The sequence below is a fragment of the Loxodonta africana genome, chromosome 10, assembly GCF_030014295.1.
Source record: "Loxodonta africana isolate mLoxAfr1 chromosome 10, mLoxAfr1.hap2, whole genome shotgun sequence".
NCBI classification, from domain to species: domain Eukaryota; kingdom Metazoa; phylum Chordata; class Mammalia; order Proboscidea; family Elephantidae; genus Loxodonta; species Loxodonta africana.
In genome coordinates, this window is record NC_087351.1 from 58,941,584 (window position 1) to 58,967,827 (window position 26,244).

General features: G+C 34.6%; 1 protein-coding gene across 1 annotated transcript in view; it reads right to left on the reverse strand.

Annotated features, from left to right (window-relative positions):
- Positions 1-26,244, reverse strand: part of MDGA2 (MAM domain containing glycosylphosphatidylinositol anchor 2) — a 536,185-nt gene that overhangs the window by 347,617 nt on the left and 162,324 nt on the right. The window contains exon 3 of the mRNA XM_003408516.3: positions 16,088-16,284. Coding sequence (XP_003408564.2) covers positions 16,088-16,284 — 197 coding nt within the window. The remainder of the gene's footprint in view (positions 1-16,087; positions 16,285-26,244) is intronic.

A 26,244-nucleotide genomic window follows, 5' to 3' on the forward strand; every position in this document is an offset into this window, starting at 1 on the left:
CCATGGTTAATCTCAGTTTATACCATCTCCAGGTGTGATCTTATCCTTGTTGGTGAATTTCTACTACAAGTTCTATTTTCCTGGACCCCATGTCTATGTCCCCACCCTAGGATTCTCCCTTAAGCTTCAGATGCCTATACCAAATTGTTACCTCAACGTGTCCATTTTGATGCCTCACAGAAAACTTAAAACTCAGCGTGTCCTAAATTGAAATACAACTCTATTCCTCTAAACCTACATTTCCTTGTTTAGAAACAAAAATAACTTCCCATTCATACGTTCAGTTTTACCCACTTACCCAGGTCCTTTTATTGCACTTTAAACGTATTTATCTATTATCATTTCTTAAAAGTAGACGCTCTCAATCCTATATTCAGGTGAAAAAGTTCTGAATGTGCTTAGCATGCCTTAATGATACATACTACGACCAGCAATTTTTGTAATAGACATACTGAACATGCCATCTTTCTGCATAAACCACACGAAGCACTTGCTACTGTTCTTAAAAACAGGAAACTATTAACATGATTCTCAATCCTATATGATCTGCATTCTTCTTCCCTTGCCAGTCCCATCTCATTTTTTTACAGCCTGATACACATTCAGCATTCTCCTGTCATAGACCCTTTGCGCATGCCTGGCTCTTCACTTCTCTATGCCTAATCAATACAATATCATTCTTTGGTTCTCAATACTTCTAGCTTCCACAGGTAAGCCTTTTCTCACTTTCTGAAGTAGGTGGAATTCCCATTTTGCGAGATCTGCTTGTGAATCTTCATAACAGTTTAATATTTACATTTATTTTGGTAATGAGTTATTTTCTGCAAGGCCCTTCCCCTGGCCAGTAAGTATCTATAGCTAGGGATTGTATGCATCCTGCTCTCCGCATTATATCCGAGGACCTAGCACAGAACTTATCATAGAAGAGGCATGTTTTAATGAACACTTTTTTCAATTAAAGGTACTATAGTTACCTATCTTTCCCTACCCAGGGCTTTGCTTTATATATATTTATTTCTTTAGAATTTACTACCTGCTTGGTACATGATATGAACTCAATGGATGTTAAATAAATGAAATATAATCAGAGAGTAAATGTGCCTAGAGAAAATTGTCCACATATATTGCAGATACTCAATGGATACTGATTTACAGAATAAAAAGAAAGAGAACCTATTTCTCTCATAATAGTTTATCTAGATTACACTTTTGGTTTTGAGGGAAACTTGCAATGAAGACAAAATATCGGAATTGGGCAAAAATTAGATCTTACCACAAGAAACAAAAAATTTAAATGAAAATGAACAGAAATATAAATGATCATGATATATATAATCAGTAACCAGTAAAAAACAAAGTTGTGACTGAGCCAATTCTGACCTATGGCAACCTCATGACCTCATGTATATCAGACTAGAAATGTCCTCCACAGAGTTTTCAAAGGCTGATTTTTCAGAAGTAAATTGCTAGGCCTTTCAAGGCATCTCTGGGTGGATTTGGATCTCCAGGCTTTCAGTCAGTAGCCTGGAGAATTAACTGTCTGCACCACTCAGGGACTCCAAAATACATAGTAACTATCTATCTATCTATCTGTCATCCATCATCTATCAATCAATCTGTCTATCATCTATCTATCTATTTATCTATCTTCTATCTATCATCTATCTATCTTATCTATCTTGTCTATCATCTATCTTATCTATCTCTATATATCTATCTATAGTATATAATTGTTCCAGAAAGAAAACCTCTAATTTTTTTTGAAAAATTTACTATATATAGTCAGCAATCTAAAGGAAATCAGTGATAATCATACTTAAATATATGCAAAAGATGAACAATGCCGTTTAGATGTATTTTTACTGACAAAGTATTTTTATTCACATAGAGTTAATTGTACAGTTAGTACTTGTGTTTCTGTTTTCACAAATTATTTTTAATCTATGTTTTCTGATACCTTTTCAACACTCCACAGAATCTTACCTAAAAATGTCGTTAATGATGCTCATTTACTACCATTCAATAGATCTTTCTTTTTTGTGCTTCTATATTTCTTTGTTTATTTTAACACTTTGGATTATTTTTGCTACTTTGACAGCCCATTGTGTGTAATTATACACATAATAACTATTCATTTTATTTTTCTATTTAATTTAGTATATATTTAGTTTGACAAACAACTCCACGCACTGTGAGCAAAACTAGTTTTTGCTTACTTCTCAAAAAAAAAAAATTTTTTTTTCATCAAATTAGTTTCATCGCTCTATTGAGGTGGCTTTTTATGATTTCCAATCCCATGCCTTTCTTAAGAAAACATGCCCCAACCATTGAGTGGAATCATTTTCTGCTCTTATCTGAAATGACATCACTTAAAAACTCTGTACTTCCTCTGTGAAATCTTTTCCAACCTTCTCAATTAGAAGTAAAAAGTTTCCTTGGAATATTTATTGCACCTTTATATCATGATATTTATTTATAACTTATTATTAATTATTTGACTATGAGTTATCATTTAATGTGTTGTCTTATGCTCTCTAACTTAATCATAAGGCCCCCAGAGTCAGAGGCATCCTGTATCTCCCACAACATCTAGTAGTGAGCCTTTCATATCCACTGGTAATTAAATATTTTTTCAATTTACAGTATATACTTGAAATTTGGTCTTTTACACCTAACACATCCCTTAAGAAGAAAAGTCTTAACTTATAATGATAATGACTTAAAAATAAAAAAGTACAGTAAACATAAAATCTATAAAAATTGACTTCTTCATTCCTTCTCACCAAGGACTCTGTACTTTGCTTACATCACCTATACTTCTTGTTTCATCCCGATTATTTTTTATTTCCTGACCTTTGTATATAATTCGTCCCATTAGTAGTCTTTTGGAAATTGATTATTTCTCTGTAATTCTTCTATATTTAAATGAGTATTTCCCTTTACTTATATTACATGGCACATTGCCAACTACCCTACTCTTCCCTGTTCTTTGTAGAAAATAAAAATTATATCAGGCAAAATATTTTTTAAATGCTATGTTGGTCACATCACCTCCTGTCTATTAGCTTTTTTTTTTTTTTAATGAAATATCAAGTTTCTTCACTTAAAATTATCTACAACCATAAAATTCATGTATAATATTAGATGGCAGAACAGGCATTGATGTAGGTGACCTACTCCTGTTCTGTTTCTTGATCTTCATACTATTAAGAGGGGTATGATCCCTTTGTAAAAAATCATTAAGCTTTGTACTTATGGCTTATATACTTTTCTATGTGTATGTTACACATCATTACAATTAACTATAGCCTTATTTCAATGAACAGATAATCACTTAGGGCTCGCTCTGTGCCAACTACTTTCCAAATGCTGGGAACACAGTAGGAAAGACATAGAGCTTATTGTTAAAGGCAATAAATATTTAAACAAATACAGAAGATGGTTGTAAAAAGTATTAATTGCCATCAAGTAAATGAAACAAGGTAATGTGATAGAGATGGGAATGTGACAAGATATTTTGGATGGGGTAGCAATAAAGGCATCTCTAAAGATTTTTTTTTTTTTTTTAAAGATGTCTATTTGGGTTGAAGTTCAGTGACTAGAATGGTATTTGAGGGATGAGTGATACAGGTAGAGGAAATCACAAGTGAGGAGACCGTGATGCAGTACTATGTTTGCTCTGCTGGAAAGATGCATAGAAAATCAATATGACTGGAGTTCAGGGCAAGGAACACCATGGAATGAGATAAACTTCAGAGGCTGGAACACCAAGTTAGGTGGGCCATGGCAGTGGGTTTGGATTTATTCTAACTCTACTTATACATTGTTTAAGTGCACTCACCTCATATGTCTCATTTTTTCATCAAGGCTTACCTTTCCATTTTGGAAAATATTCTAAGCATGAATTCTACCCATCCTGACTGTCTATTCCTCTAAACAATACTTGCCCCTTCAGTCTTTTTGAGCATGACTTTACAGCCATTATTTCAAGGAAGATGTTTCAAAGTACACGCACTTGCCTGTGAGCCACTCTGTTAGAGTGTTTATTTCCTACATGTGTTTTCTTTTGTCTTCTGAGTTAATGTCATGTGTTTACTTGTATCAGTAGTAATTATGTATATGTTTACACCTACTCACTTATTGACTATCTCATTATGTGACATTTCATATTTGTGACAATGCAAAAGCTCAATATCATCAGTCAGAACAAGGCCAGGGGCCAACTGTGGAACAGACCATCAATCGATCATATGCAAGTACAAGCTGAAACAGAAGAAAATCAGAACAAGTCCACAAGAGCCAAAATATGACCTTGAGTACATCCCACCTGAATTTAGAGACCATTTGAAGAATAGGTTTGACACATCGAACACTAGTTACCGAAGACTAGACAAGTTGTGGAATGACATCAAGGATATCACACATGAAAAAAGCAAGATGTCAGTGGAAAGACAGGAAAGAAAGAAAAGACCAAGATGGATGTCAGAGGAGACTCTGAAACTTGCTCTCAAACGTTGAGCAGCTAAAGCAAAAGGAAGAATTGATGAAGTAAAAGAACTGAACAGATTTCGAAGGGCCTCTCGAGAAGACAAAGCATTATAATGACATGTGCAAAAAGCTGGAGATGGAAAAACAAAAGGGAAGGACATGCTTGGCTTTTGTCAAGCTGAAAGAACTAAAAAAATTCAAGCCTTGAGTTGTAATAATGAAGGATTCTATGGGGAAAATATTAAACGACCCAGGAAGCATCAAAAGAAGATGGAAGGAATACACAGCCATTATACCAAAAAGAATTAGTCAATATTCAACCATTTCAAGAGGTGGCATATGATCAGGAGCTGATGGTACTGAAGGAAGAAGTCCAAGCTGCTCTGAAGGCATTGGCAAAAAACAAGGCTCCAGGAATTGATGGAATATCAATTGAGATGTTCCAACAAACAGATGCAGCGCTGGAGGTGCTCACTCATCTATGCCAAGAAATATGGAAGACAGCTTCCTGGCCAACTGATTGGAAGAGATCCATATTTATGCCTATTCCACATTCCACACAAGCAAAATTTTGCTGAAGATAATTCAAAAATGGCTACAGCAGTATATCGACAGGGAACTTCCAGAAATTCAGGTCAGTTTCAGAAGAGGACATGGAACCAGGGATATCATTGCTGATGTCAGATGGATCCTGGCTGAAAGCAGAGAATACCAGAAGGATGTTTACCTGTGTTTTATTGACTATGAAAAAGCATTAGACTGTGTGGATCATAACAAACTATGGATAACACTGCGAAGAATGGGAATTCCAGAACACTTCATTGTGCTCATGAGGAACCTTTACATAGATCAAGGGGCAGTTATTTGAACAGAACAAGGGGATACTGATCGGTTTAAAGTCAGGAAAGATGTGCGTCAGGGTTGTATTCTTTCACTATACCTATTCAATCTGTATGCTGAGCAAATAATACAAGAAGCTGGACTATATGAAGAAGAACCAGGCATCAGGGTTGAAGGAAGACTCGTTAACAACCTGTGTTATGCAAATGACAAAATCTTGCTTGCTGAAAGTGAAGAGGACTTGAAGCACTTACTAATGAAAATCAAAGACCACAGCCTTCAGTATGGATTGCACCTCAACATAAAGAAAACAAAAATCCTCACAACAGGACCAATGAGCAACATCATGATAAACGGAGAAAAGATTGAAGTTGTCAAGGATTTCATTTTACTTGGATCCACAATCAACAGCCATGGAAACAGCAGTCAAGAAATCAAGAAATGCATTGCATTGGACCCCTTTAAAGTGTTGAAGAGCAAAGATGTCACCTTGAAGACTAAGGTGCACCTGACCCAAGCGATGGTATTTTCAATCACATCATATGCATGTGAAAGCTGGACAATGAATAAGGAAGACCAAAGAAAATTGACGCCTTTCAATTGTGGTGCTGGTGAAGAGTATTAAATATACTATGGATTGCCAAAAGAACGAACAAATCTGTCTTGGAGGAAGTGCGGCAGGAATGCTCCTTAGAAGCAAGGATGGTGAGACTGCATCTTACATACTTTGGACATGTTGCCAGGAGGGCTCAGTCCCGGGAGAAGGACATCATGCTTGGTGAAGTACAGGATCAGCGGAAAAGAGGAAGACCCTCAACGAGGTGGATTGACACAGTGGCTGCAACGATGAGCTCAAGCATAACAGTGATTGTGAAGATTGCTCAAGACCGGGCAGTGTTTCGTTCTGTTGTGCATAGGGTCGCTATGAGTCTGAACTGACTCGATGGCACCTAACAGCAACAAATCCAACCATTTTGTACAGTAATGACAAACATCTGGTAGTAACAAATGCCAAAGTGCGAGGTGAGAGTAACAGTGGCTGTGATGGTTAAAGTTATGTGTCAGCTTGGCTGGGCCATGATTCTCAGTAGTTCGGCAGTTACGTAATGATATGATTTGGCAGTTATGCACTGATGTAGTCATTCTCCATTTCATGATCCGATGTGGTCATTCTCCCTTTTTGCATAATGCCCATTTTGCATAATGACCTTATCTTTGGAACATAGCCATGTCAACAAGTGAGGAGTGGGTGTATATATTTTCAGTCACTTACATGTATGTATTGGCATTGCTCCTGCTTTTTCCATTATATGAAATGATTTCATATTAAATTCCAATCCTGACAATTTGTGCTGGGTTCTATACATTGTCCACTCAGTAAATATTGCCATTTACAATAGAATAGCCAACTCATTGTCTTGCATATAAGTTTTCAGTAAACATTTTTGAAGCACATCAAATCTGATAGTAATAATAAGAATTAAAGAAGAGCCCTGGTGGCACAGTGGTTAAGAGCTCAACTCCTAACCAAAAGGTTGGTAGTTCAAATCCACCAGCTGTTCCTTGGAAAATATGGGGCAGTTCCACTCTGTCCTATAATGTCGCTATGAGTTGGAATCAATTTGACAGAAATGGTTATTAATATGGTAGGAACCATGATATATTTATGAAACTGAGTTAGGTGACATCCACAAAAACAATGAACAGTTCATTACTGACAAGTGAATGTAAAAGGGAAATAAGCCCCCAAACAAATATTTAACACAATCAAGTACATCTGAATCAGTAGCCAAAAAACTCTGGCCATGAAAATACAGAGGACAATTTTTGTAATGAATAGTATTGTTAAAATATTTATATATCTAAGTTCATGATGTCAGAAAACACTACTGGTGTTTATGTTATCTGAGAGTAAAGACTATAAAATGTATAATAATATTGGCATTTTAGGAATTAAAAAGATAATTTAAGATATCCTTTTAGATGATTCCAAGTATGACTTGTTAAATACAATGACCAAGTATGACTTGTTAAATACAATGGTTTGCACACTGCACATTTTAGTTAATTCCTACACAAAGCAGAGCAGCAAAATGGGCCCAGGAGAAAGACTGACCAAAAAGAAAATACAGAATCTTTCTTTTACTGTGAGATTTAGATCCGTGATTTCCCTATGGTTCAGCTATCACAGGTTTGTAGAGTTGTTCTGGATACTCTCTGGTGGGCAGATATTCCCTGGATGTTATTGCTAAAATGATTGCTGCTTGCAGTCAGATGACAATTTGCTGAGAAGAGTGAACCTACCAGACCCGTGTGAATTTGTCTTCTAAATTAATCTATAAAATTAATCTATACAATGCCAAAGACGGGGATGGGTCAATACAGACTAGACTGCTAAAAGACAGCAAAATCTTTAAAGATTGGCCATTTTTTCTGGTTGTCTGGAGCAAGAATTGGTACGCTTGAGGAAGAGTAGACTTCAAAACTTGGAACATAAACTGGGATTATATTGTAGAAGGATTTGGATGATAGACGATATGTATGCTTATTTTTTAATGTTAAAAAATCAAATTCATTTTAAGCATATTATGTTGTGCTATTCATCAATAACCTCCTGTTTTTAATAAAATTGTTTCTAAGATAATGAGATATATTTATCCCACTTGCCCTTTCATATTAAGTTATTAACTATATCAGTTTGAATTGAGTTTTTATTTCACTATCTTCTTGGATGACAAAATCAAATATAATAAAGCATTTATAAATGGTAAACTCTAAATCATTATACATGTAGATTTTATAGATAACGTCAGAATGAAATTAGTCTGTGTTTCTGAGACTGATAATGAATTCATAAACACATAATATGATAAGACTAAGAGGAATAATTATACTCTTCATACTTCCACTCAATTAATACTGATAGGTGTAGGCTAGCATATATTGTTTTTTTAATATAAGTTTGTATTAAATTATTCATTAAAGTTAAAAAAATGAGTGTGAATTGGAAGATTTTCTTTTTTACTGATAACTGAGGGTCAGATAAACAATTAAAATAAATATTAAAAGAATGTTTCACTTCATTTTATAAGTAAACCAGAAATACTGCTTGACTATGAGTATTATTATACCACTGTCAACATTGGAAAGGACCAGCAAATAATATATAGAATATCTCTCCTTTCCTTTTTTCCCCCAGTAAATAGGTTTAACTGAAGAATGTAAGCAATGTCACAAAATTTTCATTGTTGAATTTGTATATGTTTTGCTGTGTATATTCTCACGAAGAAAAAGTAAGGAAAAAATTGTTCTAAAAGTTTAAACATAGGAATTTCAAATAACTTTTTAAATGTTCAAGAAACATGTCCTCGAACTTTACAAATTATACACACTCTTGCTATTTTTCTAGAACTTTTATAAAGATGTCTGTGATGTCATCCTGTGTATTGTAATTAAACCATCTAATTATAAGACTGAACATATTTACATCAATTACATAATTAGTTGTAATTAGGCTAATTAGACTAATTAGACAATAATCAAATCAAAATTCCTTTTAACAAATCATGCAAATTTACATGCAAAAACCTCCCAGCTTCATGGAATATTAAATTTATAAAATCAACAAAATAAAATTAAAGTAATATGTTAAAGCATTTATAATTGGCAAAATCTCAATAATTAAATATGTATATATACATAACATGTATATATATTTACATGCTTGTATACATGCCATTTGATACATATATATAATATACATATATACACACAGGCATAAATGTATATACGTTGTCTTTTGTTAGCCTCTGTTTTGTTACATATTATGTTAAACTGAAAAAAATCTGGATATTGGAAGCTGTTGAGTGAGAGGAAGAGGGTCAGTCCAAAAGCTTTGACCATTTCTTGAATTTTGTGAATTAATTAAATAGCTAAGGTCAAATTCTTCCGTTAATTCTGCCTGTTATTTTCTATTCCTTTAACAGTCTAGTCTATATTGACCCACACCTGTCTTTGACATGGTATAGATTAAGTTTATAGGTCAACCTAGGAGAAAAATTCATATAGGTCATGTAGGCTCATACTTCTCGGGTAAATTGTCATCTGACTGCAAGCAGCAATCACTTAGCAATAACATTCAGGGAATGTCTGACCACCAGAGAGTATTCAGAACAACTCCACAAACCTGTGATAACTGAACCATAGTGAAATCGTGGATCTAAAGCTCACAGTACAGGTTCTATCTTTTCTTTTTGGACGGTCTTTCTCATGGGCCCATTCTTCTATTCTGTCACATGTAAGAATTAATAAGGATGTGCAACGTACAAACCACTGAATATAATGGGTCATACTTGTGGGTTTTTAAAGAGTGGAAATCATCTCAAAGGGTATCTTGAATTCTCATTTTGATCCCTAAAACGTCAACATTACTACTCTTGCTACGTTCTTTGTTATGTTAATGAGACCATATTAGTGTAGGCTGTGTCTTAAATCAATCACTTTTGAGATATAAAAGAAATGATTAAGCACAGAAAGGAAGTATCACTGGGGGAAAGACAGAGCCCACATAGAGATCTCCACAGAATGCTAGGAAGAAAGTTTCAGAAGCTGAGACGAGGATTTTCCCCCAGGGCAGACAGAGAAACTTCCCAGAGAACCAGCACCTTGCATCAGACTTCTAGCCTCCTCAACTTTTGTTAAAGAGATTAAGCCTGTGACTGATGGAGAGATTCAACCACCACAGCAAAAAGGGACCAAACCAAAACCAAACCCAGTGCCGTTGAGTTGATTCCGACTCATTGCGACCCTATACAGAGACAGCAAAAAGTGAAAGAAAGCTGCTTGCCTCATGGAATTCTATAGGCAGAAGACAGGTCAATGGAGCGACTAGTTGCAAACATCTGTTGTCCTCCAAGAAAAGGAAGGCACCATCCTGGGAACAGTTATCAACAGATTTCAACAGAAGTGTTGGACAGCTCATGGTGGGCAAAATTGCCTTCATTTCAAAAGATGAAATCATGGCCGCAGTTTCAAAGGTTGGAAAAACTGCCTCCTAACTTTCAAATAGTCAGATCTCCACCACCTAGGTTTTGGAGTGTAGGGCTGCTGTTCAGGTAGGTCAAGGAGATGGGGCCTTCACCTAAACTGAGAGGGCAGGGCTGCCATGCCCAAGAGCCAGGAGGATGAAGATGCCTGAGGCCCAGAAGTCGGGCTGCCACACAGATGGACTAGGAGAATGGGGCCTCCCAAAGCTGAGGGAGCACTGTTACTGTCCAGGTGAGTTTGGAAGGTGGGGTTGGCTCCCAGGGCTAAGGGGCCTCCACATAGAATCTGGAGAGCATGGCCAACAACTAGAATCTGGAGGGCGGGGCTATTGCCCAGGTGATCCTGGAGAACAAAGAATTGTTTTTAAGCCTTGAAAGTTAATGAAATTTACTCTGGTGGTTTGTGGGCTTGCTTGGTATCTGTGATTTCTCTCTCATTTGTAGTGGAAATGTCTACTCTGTGTTGGTTTCACCAGTGTACTTTGGAAGAAAATAACCTGGATTCTGGGTTTCACAGGCTTATAGATGGGAAGGAATTTTGCCCCAGATGAAAAAGGCCCCAAATCTCATCCATATCTGATTTAGATGATCTAGAAGATGAGATTTGAGATTTAGAGTTGATCCTGGAATGGGGTAAGATTTTGGGGTATGGTATTGGCATAAAGAGAGATATATAGGCCAGCAGTAAAGAATAAAAAGTTCAGGAATAGACTTAGATATATGTGAACAATTGATTTTAAAGATAAGTGTCAAGGCAATTCACTGGGGAAGGAACATTCTTTTCAGTAAAAGGTGCTAGAAAAAATTGATATCCACTTGCAAAAAATAAACTTTAAACATTCCCTTGCAGCATAAACAAAAAACTCAAAATGGAAAAAGTAAATGTGTTGGTAAGTATAAATGAATATCAATTGTTCAAAAGAATACAATGAAATATCATGTGAATGTTAAGATACATTTGGACTTAAAGTACATTACAAAAACTGTATTCTCAGCATTTACCTTTATTGAGGAAGTAGTAAAGTAATAATCAAGGATGTGGGTGTAATTTCTAGGGTGAACAATAAACAAAACTATGATAATATAAAACTTTCAGTTAAATTGAGGAGAACGTGGTATAATTAAAAGTATTTGATAAATCCAAAAGAAGGTAAGAGAGTAAGAAAATAAAACAGGTGGATCATATGAAAAAAAAATTGTCTTATGGATGATATATCAGTGACCAGATTAAATGCACTAAAGACTAAAATTGTCTCACCAGATTAAAGGAAAAAAAAAAAAAAACCTATATGCTGCTTACAAGTGACATGTCCTAAATATAAACACACAGAAAGTTTGACAGTAAAAATGTAGAAAAATACGTACAATAAAAAGAACCAAAACTACACTAGCCAAAAGAACATTGTTGTAGCTAAATGAATGACAAAGTAGACTTAAGGCAAAAATCACTGATAGAAGTAAAGAGAAGACGTTTCTTAATAATAATCTACTGGGAAGATATTATGTCTGGAAAATAATCTACTAGATAATCCACCAGGATTATATAATTATTTATACCAATAATATATTTTCAAAATATATAAAGCAAAATTCAACAGAAATAGGAGAAATAAACAAATCCACAACTATAGTCATAGACACTAACTTCTCTCAGAAGCTTTAGAACAGCAGAAAAACAAACAGAAAATAAAAAAAGATCTGAACAACATAATTAACTAACTTGACCTAGCTGGCATATATGGTAAAGCCCTGGTGGCACAATGGTTAAGGGCTACAGCTGCTAACTGATAGGTCAGCAGTTCGAATCCACCAGTCACTCCTTGGAAACCCTATGGGGCAGTTGCACTGTGTCCTATAAGGTCCCAATGAGTTGGAATCGACTAGACAGCAATGGGTGTGGTTTTTGTTTGGCTCCTTAACAATGAACATTCTTTTAGGTGCACATGAATCATTTATGAAAATAGATCAGTGGTTGGGCAGAAAGCAAGTTTCAATGAATTTCTAAAAAGACTGAAATTATTTAACGTATGCTTTTAAGTATGTCACAGTTGAATTAGACTAGAAATCAATTAAAATTATAATAGAAAACCACCAACGGTATGGAAATTAAGTACATTAATATGGATTCAATTATAACATTGTTCTCATTCACAATTCAATATGCTTTCTTTAGTGCCAAAGAGAGGTGGAATTACAGAGTGCTCACAGAGTTACTAGTAACCTGGAGTCAATTTTAATGAGTCAGAATCGACTCAACGGCAGTGGGTTTTTTTTTATAGCTAATAATCAAGGCATCCCCATGGAATTTATTGGTCTAATATTTAACATATATTTATTGAGAATCTGCCATGTGTTTGCACTGTTCCAGCTGTTAAACAGACAGATCAAGTCTCTTCATCAGTGAGTTTATATTTCTGTGAACACACAAATAAGATAAATTGATAGTTTTAGAGCTATGAGACAAAAGTAAATAAAACTGGGTATTGGGGAAGAATAACTGTGGAAGGGAAGGGATGTTACTTTAGATAGATTTTCAGGGATGGCCTCTTGGAAGTGATGTGAGTCCTCAGTGTTAAGAAGACATTTGGCATATTATCTGGATAAAAAGTATTCTATATGGAGGAAATGACAAGATACAGACTGTAGACACAAGCTTGGCCTGTCTAGGGATGGAGTGATAGGAAACTGTGACTGAGGTATAGAAGATTAGTTAAGAGAACAAGGCAGGGCAAGTAAACCATGCTCTGGTAGGCCACAGTACATTATCTGGATTTATTCTAGTAATTGAGAAGCCACTAGAGGCATTTAAACAGGATAAAGACCTGATCATATCTGCAATTATGATCACTCTGGATGTTTGGTATTTTCTGCAGTAAAAGAAGAAAACAGCTAGGAGCTTACTGCCATATTCCATGGAGAGATAATGGAAGCCATGTGATATGTCTGGATGCATGTATATCAGGCCCTTACGCAGTATACCAACACATGTGCTATGCAGAAAAACCATCGATGGTATCTCTTGACTATGAAAAAGTTAACAATCTTTATGACTGTAAGAACTAAATTCACCATTTGCAGATGTTTGAGTGTTTCTATCAGTTTTGTCTACACAATACATTTAATATTAACAAATTAAAGCACATATATAATATAAAAGAGTCCTGGTGGAGCAGTGGTTACGAGCTTGGCTGATAATCAAAAAGGTCCGTAGTTCAAATTCACCAGGTGCTCCTTGGAAACCTTAAGGGGCAGTTTGACTCTGTTATAGGGTCACTATGAGTCAGAATCAACTGGACAGGAATGCGTTTTTTGGTTTTCTTTTACAATATAAAAGTATTTAAACATTTCTTGCTCTAACACGACTTTTAGGACAATACAAATACACAACCAGTTCAAAGGATAGATAAGCAATGTAAACCAAAAAATTAAGAGAAGGAAAGACATTAATAGGAGCTAAAGCTACAGAGTTTTGGCAATTATTTACTAAAACTACAGCAAGCTAATTTAGAATACAGAATTGCAAAAAGTAGTGCTTGTTTTTTTAAAATATTTTTAAGTGAACAAATTTATTAGCATAGCCAAAATTAGAGAAAGCTGGTTTGTACAGCATGGCAAAGGCTGATATTCATATAGAAGGAAATATCAGCAGTGAAATGTTCAAAATAAAATGGTGTTTTCTCATTAAGGAAGGGGAGAGAAAAAGAAGGAAGAGAAAGCAGAAGTTACTTAAAAAAGGCAGAATTTACAGCTACTAGTTTGACAGTCCTCATAAGATGGTTTTTGAGAATTGCTAACATGAGAATATAGACAAATTCAAAAGAATGAAACTTTTGTTTATGCTTGTTCAATAACTTTAAAATGGAAATTCCAAATTATTTTGATTGTATGAAAGATTTTTCAAAATTTGGACAAGGCACGTGTTCATTTCCAAGTGGTCACACCCATCTGTAAGTAATAAATAGCCATATAGAAAATAGAATAATTTCAATAACTCTAGATGTTATGTTTGACAAGATTCTAGAAGTAAATGTGTTCTCTAAATTTTTAAAATGCCTGTGCTTTAAAAATAAATTGATAATTTCTAAACGCTAGAGGCATCTGGGAAACCCTGGTGGTGTAGTGGTTAAGAGCTATGGCTGCTAGCCAAAAGGTCAGCAGTTCAAATCCACCAGGCACTCCTTGGAAACTCTATGGGGCAGTTCTACTCTGTCCTATAGGGTCGCTATGAGTCAGAATTTACTCGATGGCAATGGGTTTGGTTTTTTTTTTTGGGAGAACATCTGAGCAACTAAATACCAGTAACACATTTTTATCTTTTTAATTTAATTTTAGTAAATATAGAAGAATGAATTGTAGTAGTGCAGACTATATGAGGAAACTGTGATCCACCTTGTTGGCACAGACCAGTTGAAGATGTCATAGTGGCCTTAGCCAAAGGAAGGTCAAATCAAAACAGACTTCAAGACTGGTATTATGTAGACTCACTATTAATGTGTGCTTAATAGTGATTTTCAGAAACTTATATTTTGTTAAATTACAACTGTTCTATAGCTTTGAATAGCAATACACACAAATAGGTGTTATGGGTGAAGATGTTTTTTATATAATGACTACATTCTTCCACAGTTAATATCTGAACATTGGCAATATACAAATCTAAAATAGGTAAGTCCTTAGACATTCCAAGTAATCATCTATATAAGGAAATATACTTAATGGTGAAAAAATGGAATGCTTGGAAATTTATGAACTTGGGAGAGCTTTATTATAGAGTCAAGATGTGAGACTTCTAATAATCTTAAAATTTTGAAGTAGAATATTTATATTTAAATTTTAGGCGTATATTCCTCTAGTTAGAAGCATAAGAATGTCTCAAATTATATGCAATACAGGCAAATTTCTGTTTATTCTGTTGCCTATATCATGTTTATTTTTTACAATTCATAGTCATAGTTATTTTGAATGTTCTTCCAAATACATTCTTTCTATTTTAAAACTCTTTTGTTGTTGTTAATTATTTTGTGCTATTTTTCTAGTCATCTGGAAAACCCTATAACAACAGCACTTAAATATTACTAAAAATATCAATGTCTTCCTTAAGAGTTAAAAATTCTCCACTGTTGATACATTGCAGAAGATTATTTTAATTTACATTCACTCTATATCAAATTAATTCAATTTTTCTTTTTATTAAAGATATTTTTAAATAGTTGATTAGATATTTCGATTTTTATATAATTAAGGCTCTATCCCTAAACTAATTCAGAGCCAGACATAAAGGAAATTAAAGACAGATTTTTCTAGAATAAATCTCAAATAGATTCCATCATTCCTTTGAAATCATTTACCATTGCAAATGAGGAAATAAAAATAGCTCCATTTCAGAAATATTTTCCACAAAAACCAAGTCAGTCAGAAAAAGTAGGTACTTTATCATGAAACCTACGTAATTATGGATAAAGAAACAAGTTACAATACATTAAATATAAGAATTTTTTCTAGAGTTAACATTTTAACTACCAACATAACTACCAAAGGACTACAAACTGTTCTTCACTATTTGAGACCTCTGATCTTTCAGTTGAGCACATATTACTTTTTAAATGTAAGACTTTAAGAAAAAATCTTTTGAACAAGCTGTAATATTGCATACTTCCTGAATTAGGAAAGTATCCTAGTAGAGTGGAGTAGAAATACTATACCTTATTTCCTACCTGTGTAAAGAAGGGTTCATAAATCTCAACTCCTTTATCAGATCCTTGTAGTAACACCTCCTGGCCTCGTCTCCAGCTGTACCGAACAGGTGGATTGGAATTGGCAACACATCGGAGGAAAACTGTTCTCTCGTAGTAAAACTGTTCTTTAGCTTCACCTATACTTTGATGAACAGTTACTACTGGATCGTCCAAATCTAGAAGAAAGAAAAACAACCAAGTAGTAATTTTATGAGTTACATAGCTTTTAATGTAGTAAAGATAAAAAAAAAAACTAATCAAAGATGCATATTCTTAATGACTTTATTACTTATCAGTAAGGTTATAATTTTTGCCATTGAGTTTATTGAACTCATTTTCTGGGAAATTTCCAATAGTAGGAGGAAAATAAAAGCAATAGTTATTTCTCAACATTTCTATGTGTTGAAACAGTACAGATGACCTTGTGTATTTGTGACAGTCACATAAAACAGAGCTCCATGAGAGTGATCAGAATGCAATCCCTTACAATTCGAGAGTTTATTGAGATGAATGAACGATAGGAACAGAGAAATTAATAATAATAATATGTAGCCCAACTGACACTTTCCCTTAAGGTTTTTCTTTTTCCAATTATTTATAACTGATACATTAAAAATAATAATAAAAAAAAACCTATGTTCATATTATTATAATCTTTATAGTAACCAGATCTGCTCTTGCACTGGGTTAAATTGTACCTTCATCTAGATTTTATATCCTGGATTATATTTGTTAATTTGCAATATGCTAAAGAAAGGTATTAAAAGGCATTAATGTTTCTATTGCTAAATATTGAAACAATATCTTTGCTGTTTTATCTGTATCCTGAAGAATCAATTGCTCCCAAAATACCGCAGGGACTGACAAATGTTTTTTGTTAAAGTCTAGATAGTGAATATTTCACACCTCGTTTGCCATACAACCTATGTCACAATTACTCAACTCTGCCATTGTAATGTGAAAGCAGCCAAAAGGAGTATGCAAACTAATGAGTATGGCTCTGTTCCAATAAAGGAGTCCTCGTGGTGCAACGTTCAAGCACTTGGCTGCTAACCAAAAAGGTAGTAGTCCAAACCCACCAATAGTTCCGGCTTCACAGGAGAAAAGACCTGGCAATCTGCTCCTGTAAAAATCACAGCCTAGGAAACTCTATGGGACAGTTTCACACTGTCTTATAAAAAAATAGGGTTGCTATAAGTCAGAATCGACTCTATGGCACCTACCAACAACAACAACAATATGTTCCGATAAAACTTTATCCACAAAAACAAGTGTCCCAGGCTGAATTTGGTCCATGGGCCATAGTTTGCTATAGTTTGTTGACTCCTCGTATACCATACCCCAGGTTCCTTTCTTAAGATAAAAAGAAATAAAAATATGTGTTTGCTTTAAAAACAAAAGGAAAGAAGGAAGAAAGCAGGGAGGAAGGCAGGAAGGAAAGCAGGGAGGGAGTGGGGGAGGGATGGAATTTGCCATCCTCACTTCCGAGGAGTACTCTGGCTGTTTTTGTTTCAAGACAGTCTTGTTCATTCTTCTGGCAGTCCATGGTATATTTAATATTCTTTGCCAACACCGTAATTCAATGGCATCAATTCTTCTACCTTCCTTATTCATCGTCCAGCTTTTGCACGCATATGCAGAGGCTGAAAATACCATGGCTTGGGTCAGGCACACCTTAGTCTTCAAAGTGGAATCTTGGCTATTTAACACTTTAAATAGGTCTTTTGTAGCAGATTTGCCCAGTGCTTCCATGTGCTAGTATATAATTATTAAATGTGATGCAAACACTGTCTGTGTTTACATACCAGCTTCACCCCTTCTAGCTTTACGTTCATGAAACGTTAATTAATCTCTATGTTCTTTAATTTCTTTATCAGTAAAATGTAAACAATAATGGTACTGATGTCAGAGGGCTGTTAGAGAATTACATGAGATAGTCCATAAAGCCCTAGGTACATAGTAAATGCTTAATAAAATTAGCTACTATTATGATTATTTACGTTAAAGCAGAACTACTATTCAGTTATTAGTATCTCATTTACAGTCCCACTGACTGCATGTTGTTTTCTTACCTGTATCCGACCAATTCATAATATAGTTAACTTTTTCTACAAATAGGTAAAAATGTCAGTTACTCATTTGTTCTGGCTAACAAATGCTGCTGCGTGACAAAAACATTTCTGTGAAAGCCTGGAAAGAAGCTATCATGTTTATACATAATATATATAGTAATATATATAAACATGATATACAAACACAAACAGTAGAATAGTAAGATGTATATGTGTGTGTGCGTTTATTAGCTCACATATTCTTCTTATTATATTATTCCTTAGAAAATATTTTTTGATATGTTAACATAAGAAAAGGTCTACAAAAGTAGTGATGCAATAGCTGCCCTAACAAGTCAAAGAATAAAATCCAAAATTTCCCAGTTTTTAAATAAAGATTTTTCTAATGTGAATTGCCGGACAGCCCTATTTAGACTTCCAGTTTCACAACATTCTGTGCTTGCCCCTCAACATGACAATCTTTTACAGCTACCTCAGAGGGCTCTAATTTTAGTAATGTAAGTTTAGGAACGACTGCTGCTTTTCTGTAAAAACCAAAACCAAACCAAACCCAGTGCCGTTGAGTCAAATCCGACTCATAGTGACCCTATAGGACAGAGTAGAACTGCCCCATAGAATTTCCAAGGAGCGTCTGGTGGATTCGAACTGCCGACCCTTTGGTTAGCAGCTGTAGCACTTAACCAGCACACCACCGGCGTTTCCACTCTTCTGTAAAGTTTGAGGAAATTTCATGTTAAAATCATGCTTTTAACTGTGTGGGGATTTATGCTCTCTGATTTTAATAAGTTGGGGTATTGAGGGATAACTGCATCAGCATCATCACAAGTTAAAAGGTCCTTAGGATCTATCAAATAGTTGCTTCTTTGGTGACTAGTCTTTCATGTGTAAACCGAACCTCAAGGAGAGTGATGAGCTGACGGTAAGACTTAGTGACTTGAAAAAAGATACTGTGAATCAATCGACATTTAGTTTCTTCTTGTTCGAAACACAATTTTTTAATCATAGACATATTTTTAGAAGACATGAGCTATATTATGCTGTAAAAACAAAATTCTGAAGAGAGAAACTGTAGCAACAAAACAGAATTGGATGTCAAACAGTGTAACAATTGAGACTCTCCTTGGGTACTAAACAGTTAAGAGGACTGTACTTCCCAACATCCATTTATTGATATATCTCCAGTTCTTTTCTTGTTAGATGGTGGTGTTGATAGGCTTAGTCAGGAACACACCAAACCGGAGCAATCATTTAAACATGCTCTTCTCTGATCTGGATGAGATTTGGGTCACTGGCCTTCTGAGAATCCAATCCTGTGGCGATTGCTTACTGAACATTCTATCGGCTGAATTATCTGTTGGCTTCACCCAGGTTTGGGAATTTCTACTTTATACAATTTCTAAGTTTTTTTCTTTTTTTGAGATTTAAAAACAAACAAGCCAAAAACAAAATTTAATTTAGCCAAGTCAAATAATGGCATGGTTAAAAATATATATATTTTATGCATTATATATAATCTAATATATATATATTATATATACATATATAAAAGAGTTTATATATGTATATATGTATATACATACATATATATAAACTATTTTATATAGTTTTATTTTGTTTAAAACTAGCAGTCTTAATAAGACTAAGGCATTTATAATTTAGCCATCTGTGACTAAGCATGTATATTTGTCTTAGGTCAAGTTTCTTGGAAAAGAGACAGTGCCAAAATCTTTATATCCATTATTTCTATGCATATTTTTACATATCTACAATATGCTAGGCATTATATAAAGCACTGGGTATATAAGTAGTTTACATATCATATGTTAGAAAAAGATAAGTTGAAAAACACAAAATATGGTTGGATAAATGATCCTATAGAGATGTAAACTAATGATGGGCAACTGATTCTGTCTGGAAAGAATATTAAAGATTTCCTGAAAAGATGATGCCTAAGATAAATCCTGAATTATGAAGTTAGCAAGGTAAAGAGTATGGGATGGCATGTATGCAGACCTGAGATATCATTGAAAATATATTACATCCCAGCATTGCTGGAAAAAAGGATTTGGATGTTGAAAGCATTGATATGACATGATGTTTGAGAGGCAAAAATAGGCCAAATCATTTGTAGGACCATAAATGCCATGATAAGGAATCAAGGCTTTATCATGTAAACGACGGGGAGATGTTTCAAGTAAAATACTAGAAAATCAATTTGATTATATTGTTTTTTGTCCAAGTTTTCATTCTAGAAGGATCACACTGACATCTACCTGGAGGAGAAAGAGAGAAATTAGGAAAGTGCAAAACAGTGGCGAGAAACCAGTAAGGAAGTAGCTGTAGCAATTTAGATGAACAGTAAGAAGCGCTTTGAAATAAGGTTGTGGGAGTGGGAATGGAGAAAAGACCAATTAACTGAACCAGGTGATTGATTAGACATAGGATTAAGGAAAAGGTGGGCTTTATGGAAACTATCCAAGGCTTGGGTAGTTGGCTAAATAGTGCTGCCGTTAACTAAAACATGAAAAGGAAAATGAGAACTGTACCTGGCCACAACAGGGAGAGATGGAAGCGGGATAGTTGGTCAGTTATGTGTGGATCATCATGAATGCCAGGCACCTGTAGCTCTCTAGTCACAGTGTACATGGGTTGAAGTTGGAATGAGGAGTCTGGGCTACAGATACGGATCTAGGAGTCACCAGTATGCAGTGTGAGGGACTGAGTCTAATTAAGGAAAATATGGAGCCTGAGAAGAGATGAGGTCTAAGGAGAGAGCTATGGGCCGCACCATGCACTGGAAAAAAGAAGGAAAACTACTGAAAAAGACTGAGGAATGTGTGATGGGAGAGGTAGAGAGAAAATCAATGGAAAAAAAACACATTTAAAATACACTTCCACAGACATGGAGGGGTTGGAAAGCAGTATAAATGGCGATCAGAGATCAGGTAAGAACAGAACTGGAAAGTGACATTTAGATTTGGCAAGAAACAGGTCACTGGTGACCTTCACCAGAGCTGTGTCAGTGGAGTGATAAGACCAACAGCCAGTCTTCTCTGTCTTAAGGAATGAGAGACAGGCGAAAGCAAGGTGAGATTAAAGGATATAATTATCCCAAGAAACTTGGCTCTGACAAGAAGGGGGAGTAGCTAGAGGACAACATGGGAAAAAAGGAGATAAGTTCCGTTTTCCCTACCCAACTGATGTATATTTAAATCAAACTAGGTAAGAGCCAGGAGTTTATAAGGGAAATGTAAAAAGACAGGAATCTTTAGCAAAATAGTCAATGTATGAAACAGATATTTTAATAAATAATTTTTATCTTAATGATATAGATTTTTACAACATTAAAATCTGAGGTGTGTCCCTATTTTCTAGAAGGCTTTCACCCAAGCTGTCTAGGCTACAAAACACAGAATTATCTTTGATATCTTTCCATCAAGGCATAGATTATTTCCTGAAAAAAAAAATTCAAAATTAATTATTTTACTCTAGATAGTCTTGTTTGAGGTACGGTTCACTAAATCATGGCAACACTTGTTTAGTTTATTCTCCACTTCTACTGAGTTACCCTTATCACATGAAAGAGTTAACACATCTCCCAGCAGGCTCTGGCACAGTTAATCTATGTGCTCATGATTAATCAGTTATTAACTACAACCGAAGTCAGGGGGCGTAGTTACAAGTGAAAGAATCCATTAATCTCAAAAATAATCACTGCAGAAGCATGTTTTCCACAGAGGCTTATTCCACCAATTGGTCCAGTTTTTCTGTTTTTAATCTTTGAGTTAAAACAAGTGAATCTGAAAACCCAGATGGCCAAGACTCACTAAATACGGTATTGGATGTTACCTATACCTCTGGGAAGTTCCAGGAATCATACAAATCCTATACTAAACATATTTGAATTTGTTTTCTGAAGGGCAATAAGGATTCAATACCCTTCGGGGCACTAAAGCTTGTGGAGTATATTATTTTTCATTTTATGAACAAGAATGTATCTTATTATTATAATTATAGGATGATTACACATTACAATAGATAATGCTAACTAATAGTGTATGTGTGTGTGTGTATGTGAATTTCCACAACCAGAGTAAAATTAGGGGCCCTGGTGGCACAGTGGTTAAGAGCTCAACTGCTAACCAAAAGGTCGGTAGTTCGAATCCACAAGCCATTCCTTGGCAACACTATAGGGCAGTTTTACTCTGTCCTGTAGGGTCGTTATGAATCAGAACCAACTCAATGGCAAAAGGTTTTTTTTTTTTGGAGTAAAATTAAGTTGTCTTGAAGTTACACAAAAGAGAAACTAATTAGATCATTGTTAGACATATCAATAGTCAAGAACATAGCACTTTATTATAAATGAAACCAATATCAATGGTCTTTCTGCAAATATCAATTCAAAAGCACTGCTTTCTTAGATAAATCAACGGGAAATTTTGTGAAAGTACTGATGACAACAGATGTCTCGTAACTTTTCCTATATAGCAATTTCTGAACAATGGCTAATTTTATCCAAAAACCCATTAAAGAAAACAAACAAAATGAGTACTTCTAGCCAGATTCTCAAAATGGGACATTTTAAGTGTAAAGCTATCGATGAGATTTAGGCTCACCCTTATATGAAATTTTGTTCCTAATCATCTACTCAAAAAAAAATTATATAGGTTTAAAAAATACATATGTAGCCTGTGTTTATCATTTAGGAGAAATCATTTTTGAACATTCAGTTATCCTAGAAAAAGTATCCCAGGATTTTCTCTTTAGCATCTCCTGAACTATTTTCTATAAAAAGCTCCTGAAAAATAATGACAAATAACAAGGGACCTAAAATTTAAAGTCTTCTTTATACATACAGACATACACAACACACACACACACAAAATTGTAATATGTATATAATTTTTCTATATGTACATATATGTATATAGATATATATTTCCATATATATCTATATACATATGTATTTAGAGATTTGCTTTAAAATTAGGAATGGCTGCAGAATTGTATTGAATGTTTTTTAAGCGTTTATTGATAGTACGTTTGTACATTTTCAGAAGGTGAGACCTTGGCATTCCTTGAATAGATCTTATTTGGTAATGGTTTCTTGTGCTTTTATTCTGTCGTGAAATTAATTTATTAACATTTTATTTAATTTTTTGCATCTGTCACCAAAAACTAATCTCTTTCTTTCCCTTTCTCCTTTTTCCCCTTCCCTCCCTTCCTAGGTTCCCTCCCCCTGCTCACCTTGTTCTTTTTTTTAGCCTCTGGTTTCAACAATATGTGACATTCAAAAAATAATTTTAGGTAAGCAAAACTCTAAAACCAATCTGCTGGTGCCATCTTCAAAGACAGATATTTATTCAAATTTCTAATATTATATAAAGAAATATGTTTTTCACTTGGCATCCTTCCTTCAGCAATATTGGTAATTTGTTTTATTAGAAAACCTTTTATTTCCACCAGAGTTGCATGACGTATTTTCATTTTTTTTTCCCTGTATCTATGATCCTGTCTTGTCTTTCCTCAGTTTTAATTGGGAATATTTTTGCTTCCTTTTTTTCCTCTTTAATTAGAATTCCAGCAGGCTTATCATTTTATATGCTTTTTGAAATAACCAGCTTTATATATGTTTCTTACTTTTTTTTTGTTTGCTATTTATGCTATTTTCAGCTTTTACTTTACTAATTCCATCTTCCAAATTTATTTAATTCATATTATATTCTATTTTCTTAAGATGGATACTAATTTCAGTTGTTCTTTTTTAATTACAAAAGCATGTCTTTTTTTTTTTAATCCAAGCAATGGTCTGTTTCATTGGGTGTATATTTCTGTTGGAAACCCTGGTGGTGTAGATGTTAAGAGCTACAGTTCAAACCCAAAAGGTGCTCCTTGAAAACCTTAAGGGGCAGTTCTATTCTGTCCTACAGGGAAGCTATGAGTCAGAATCGACTCAATGGCAACACATATGGGTATGTATCTGTTTGTTCTTATTGATTCTTTTTTACAACCGGGACCCACTGTTAGGTTTTTTTTTTTTTCAGTCCCTTGAGGTATTTGGTTGTTGATGAATCCCAGCTGTAGGCAATGCCGAGAGTGTAGGAAGACCAAGTATCCCTGACCGATGAGCCAGTAGTGTAGCAAGGAAGGGCTTAGTCCCCTGCAAAGGCACTGTAGGAAAGCTGTTTGAATTCTTTCCTGTTGGAGTCTTCCAGGCTCAGGAGCAAGGAGTGCTGGCCAAACTTATCCTCTACCACGTGGCTTTTTGTGGGCCAGGTAGATGAGGAAAACACGGACAATGAGCCTTACCCTCAGGCAGTCCTAATTATCTGTTGAGAAGCTTCTCTCAGTATCTGTCACTTTTTGGAAGGTCTTCAATTTAATAATTATCAGTTGTTCCTTATGTATAAGAAACTATTAAAACAAATATAACAAATAAAATCATTGGTACTTCACTATTCTCTCATTCATGGTGGGCATTGATAATACCATAGGGACTCACTGTTTGGCTATAATATAGGTATATTAGCTTGACTTTGAGTTTCAAATCTACTCTTAGGCTATCATTTTCATAAACTAGGTTTGCCACTTCAATAGCAACCTCTCTGCCATCTTTGTTGTTAACATGTCATAACTGTCTTTTAGGGTCACAACGCTATTTGGCTGATTTTAAGTCTACCCTATCCATTTCCACATTTCTTCAAGCCCTGGATTTGATTGTTCTTAGAATCAACTCAAATACTCTGGAGTAGGAGTGGGAGAGGGAGTTTTTCTTTTTTTTTTTTTTTTCCTAATTTCAAGAGATAATTCCTCTACCTGAAATACAACTGTAAACTAAACAATATTTATTCAATTACTTAATACTATATACTATGTTTGCTTACATTCCTGAAGAATACCTGAACAGTTAAAAATGTATTCAATCCCCAAAAGTCTTCAAAACTAATTGATTTTATGTAAAAAGCACATTGATTTGACTAAACTGTGTTTCTTTGTTTTCTTTTAATTGGTCATTGTGTCTAAGAGTGGATTTCTGGTCCTGGCTTACTTTGCTCACTCCATCATTTATATCAAAGTCTATCCATAATAAAGGTTGCTGTAACCTTATTACACATATGAGCCAAGGAGTTACATTCAGAAACAAACTAGGCATTACTGAGTGGGGCAATTTTTTTTTTTTTCAATGGCAGGCCTTGATCCATACTTTACCAGGTCTCTTGTGATTCCAAATACTGGGCTAGGCAATGCTTTTTGACATGTTAAACTTTATGCTGAAAAACAAAAAACTCCTAACATTTGTCATTTTAGCATGTCCTAGGAGGCATGCATGTCCTTATAAATTCATGCTGCTTCTCTCTGAATCTGTCTTACTGAGTTAATGTCTTGCCTTATACCATATTCCTGTAGAGTTGATATAAGTAGTCAGTAGTTACAAACTCAATTATCTCAAAAAAAAAAAAATGGTTACACGTATTCCTGAAACTTTCAGAAAGAACAAAAGTTTTTGAAAGTGTAATGCAAACACAGTATTCAAAGATATGAGAAATAAAATTATAAAGAAAATTATTAATAAAAGAAGCATTTTAGTAATTTTTGGTCATTTTTCCTATATCTGGAGTGAACATCTAATTCAATTTCTTGAAAACAAGAAAATATCACTACCTAATAAATATGGCGTTGTGTTATAATTATGTTTTTCAATAAGTTATATTATTTATACTAACAAAATTATTATTCCTAATATAAACCTAATGTCTACTGACATTATATATAAATCAAACTAAACGAACTGCCGTTGAATCGATTCTGATTCATAGCGACCCTATAGAACAGAGTAGAACTGCCCCATAGCGTTTCCAAGGCTGTAAATCTTTACGGAAGCAGACCGCCAGATCTTTCTCCTGGGGAGCGTCTAGTGGGTTCGAAGCTCCAACATTCTGGTTAGCAGCTGAGCACTTTAACCACTGTGCCACCAGGGCTCCTTTATTATATACAGTAATATACAATTACTTTGTTTTACTCCATTATTTAATTTCTTCAAGAATTTAGTCTGAAAATAATAGT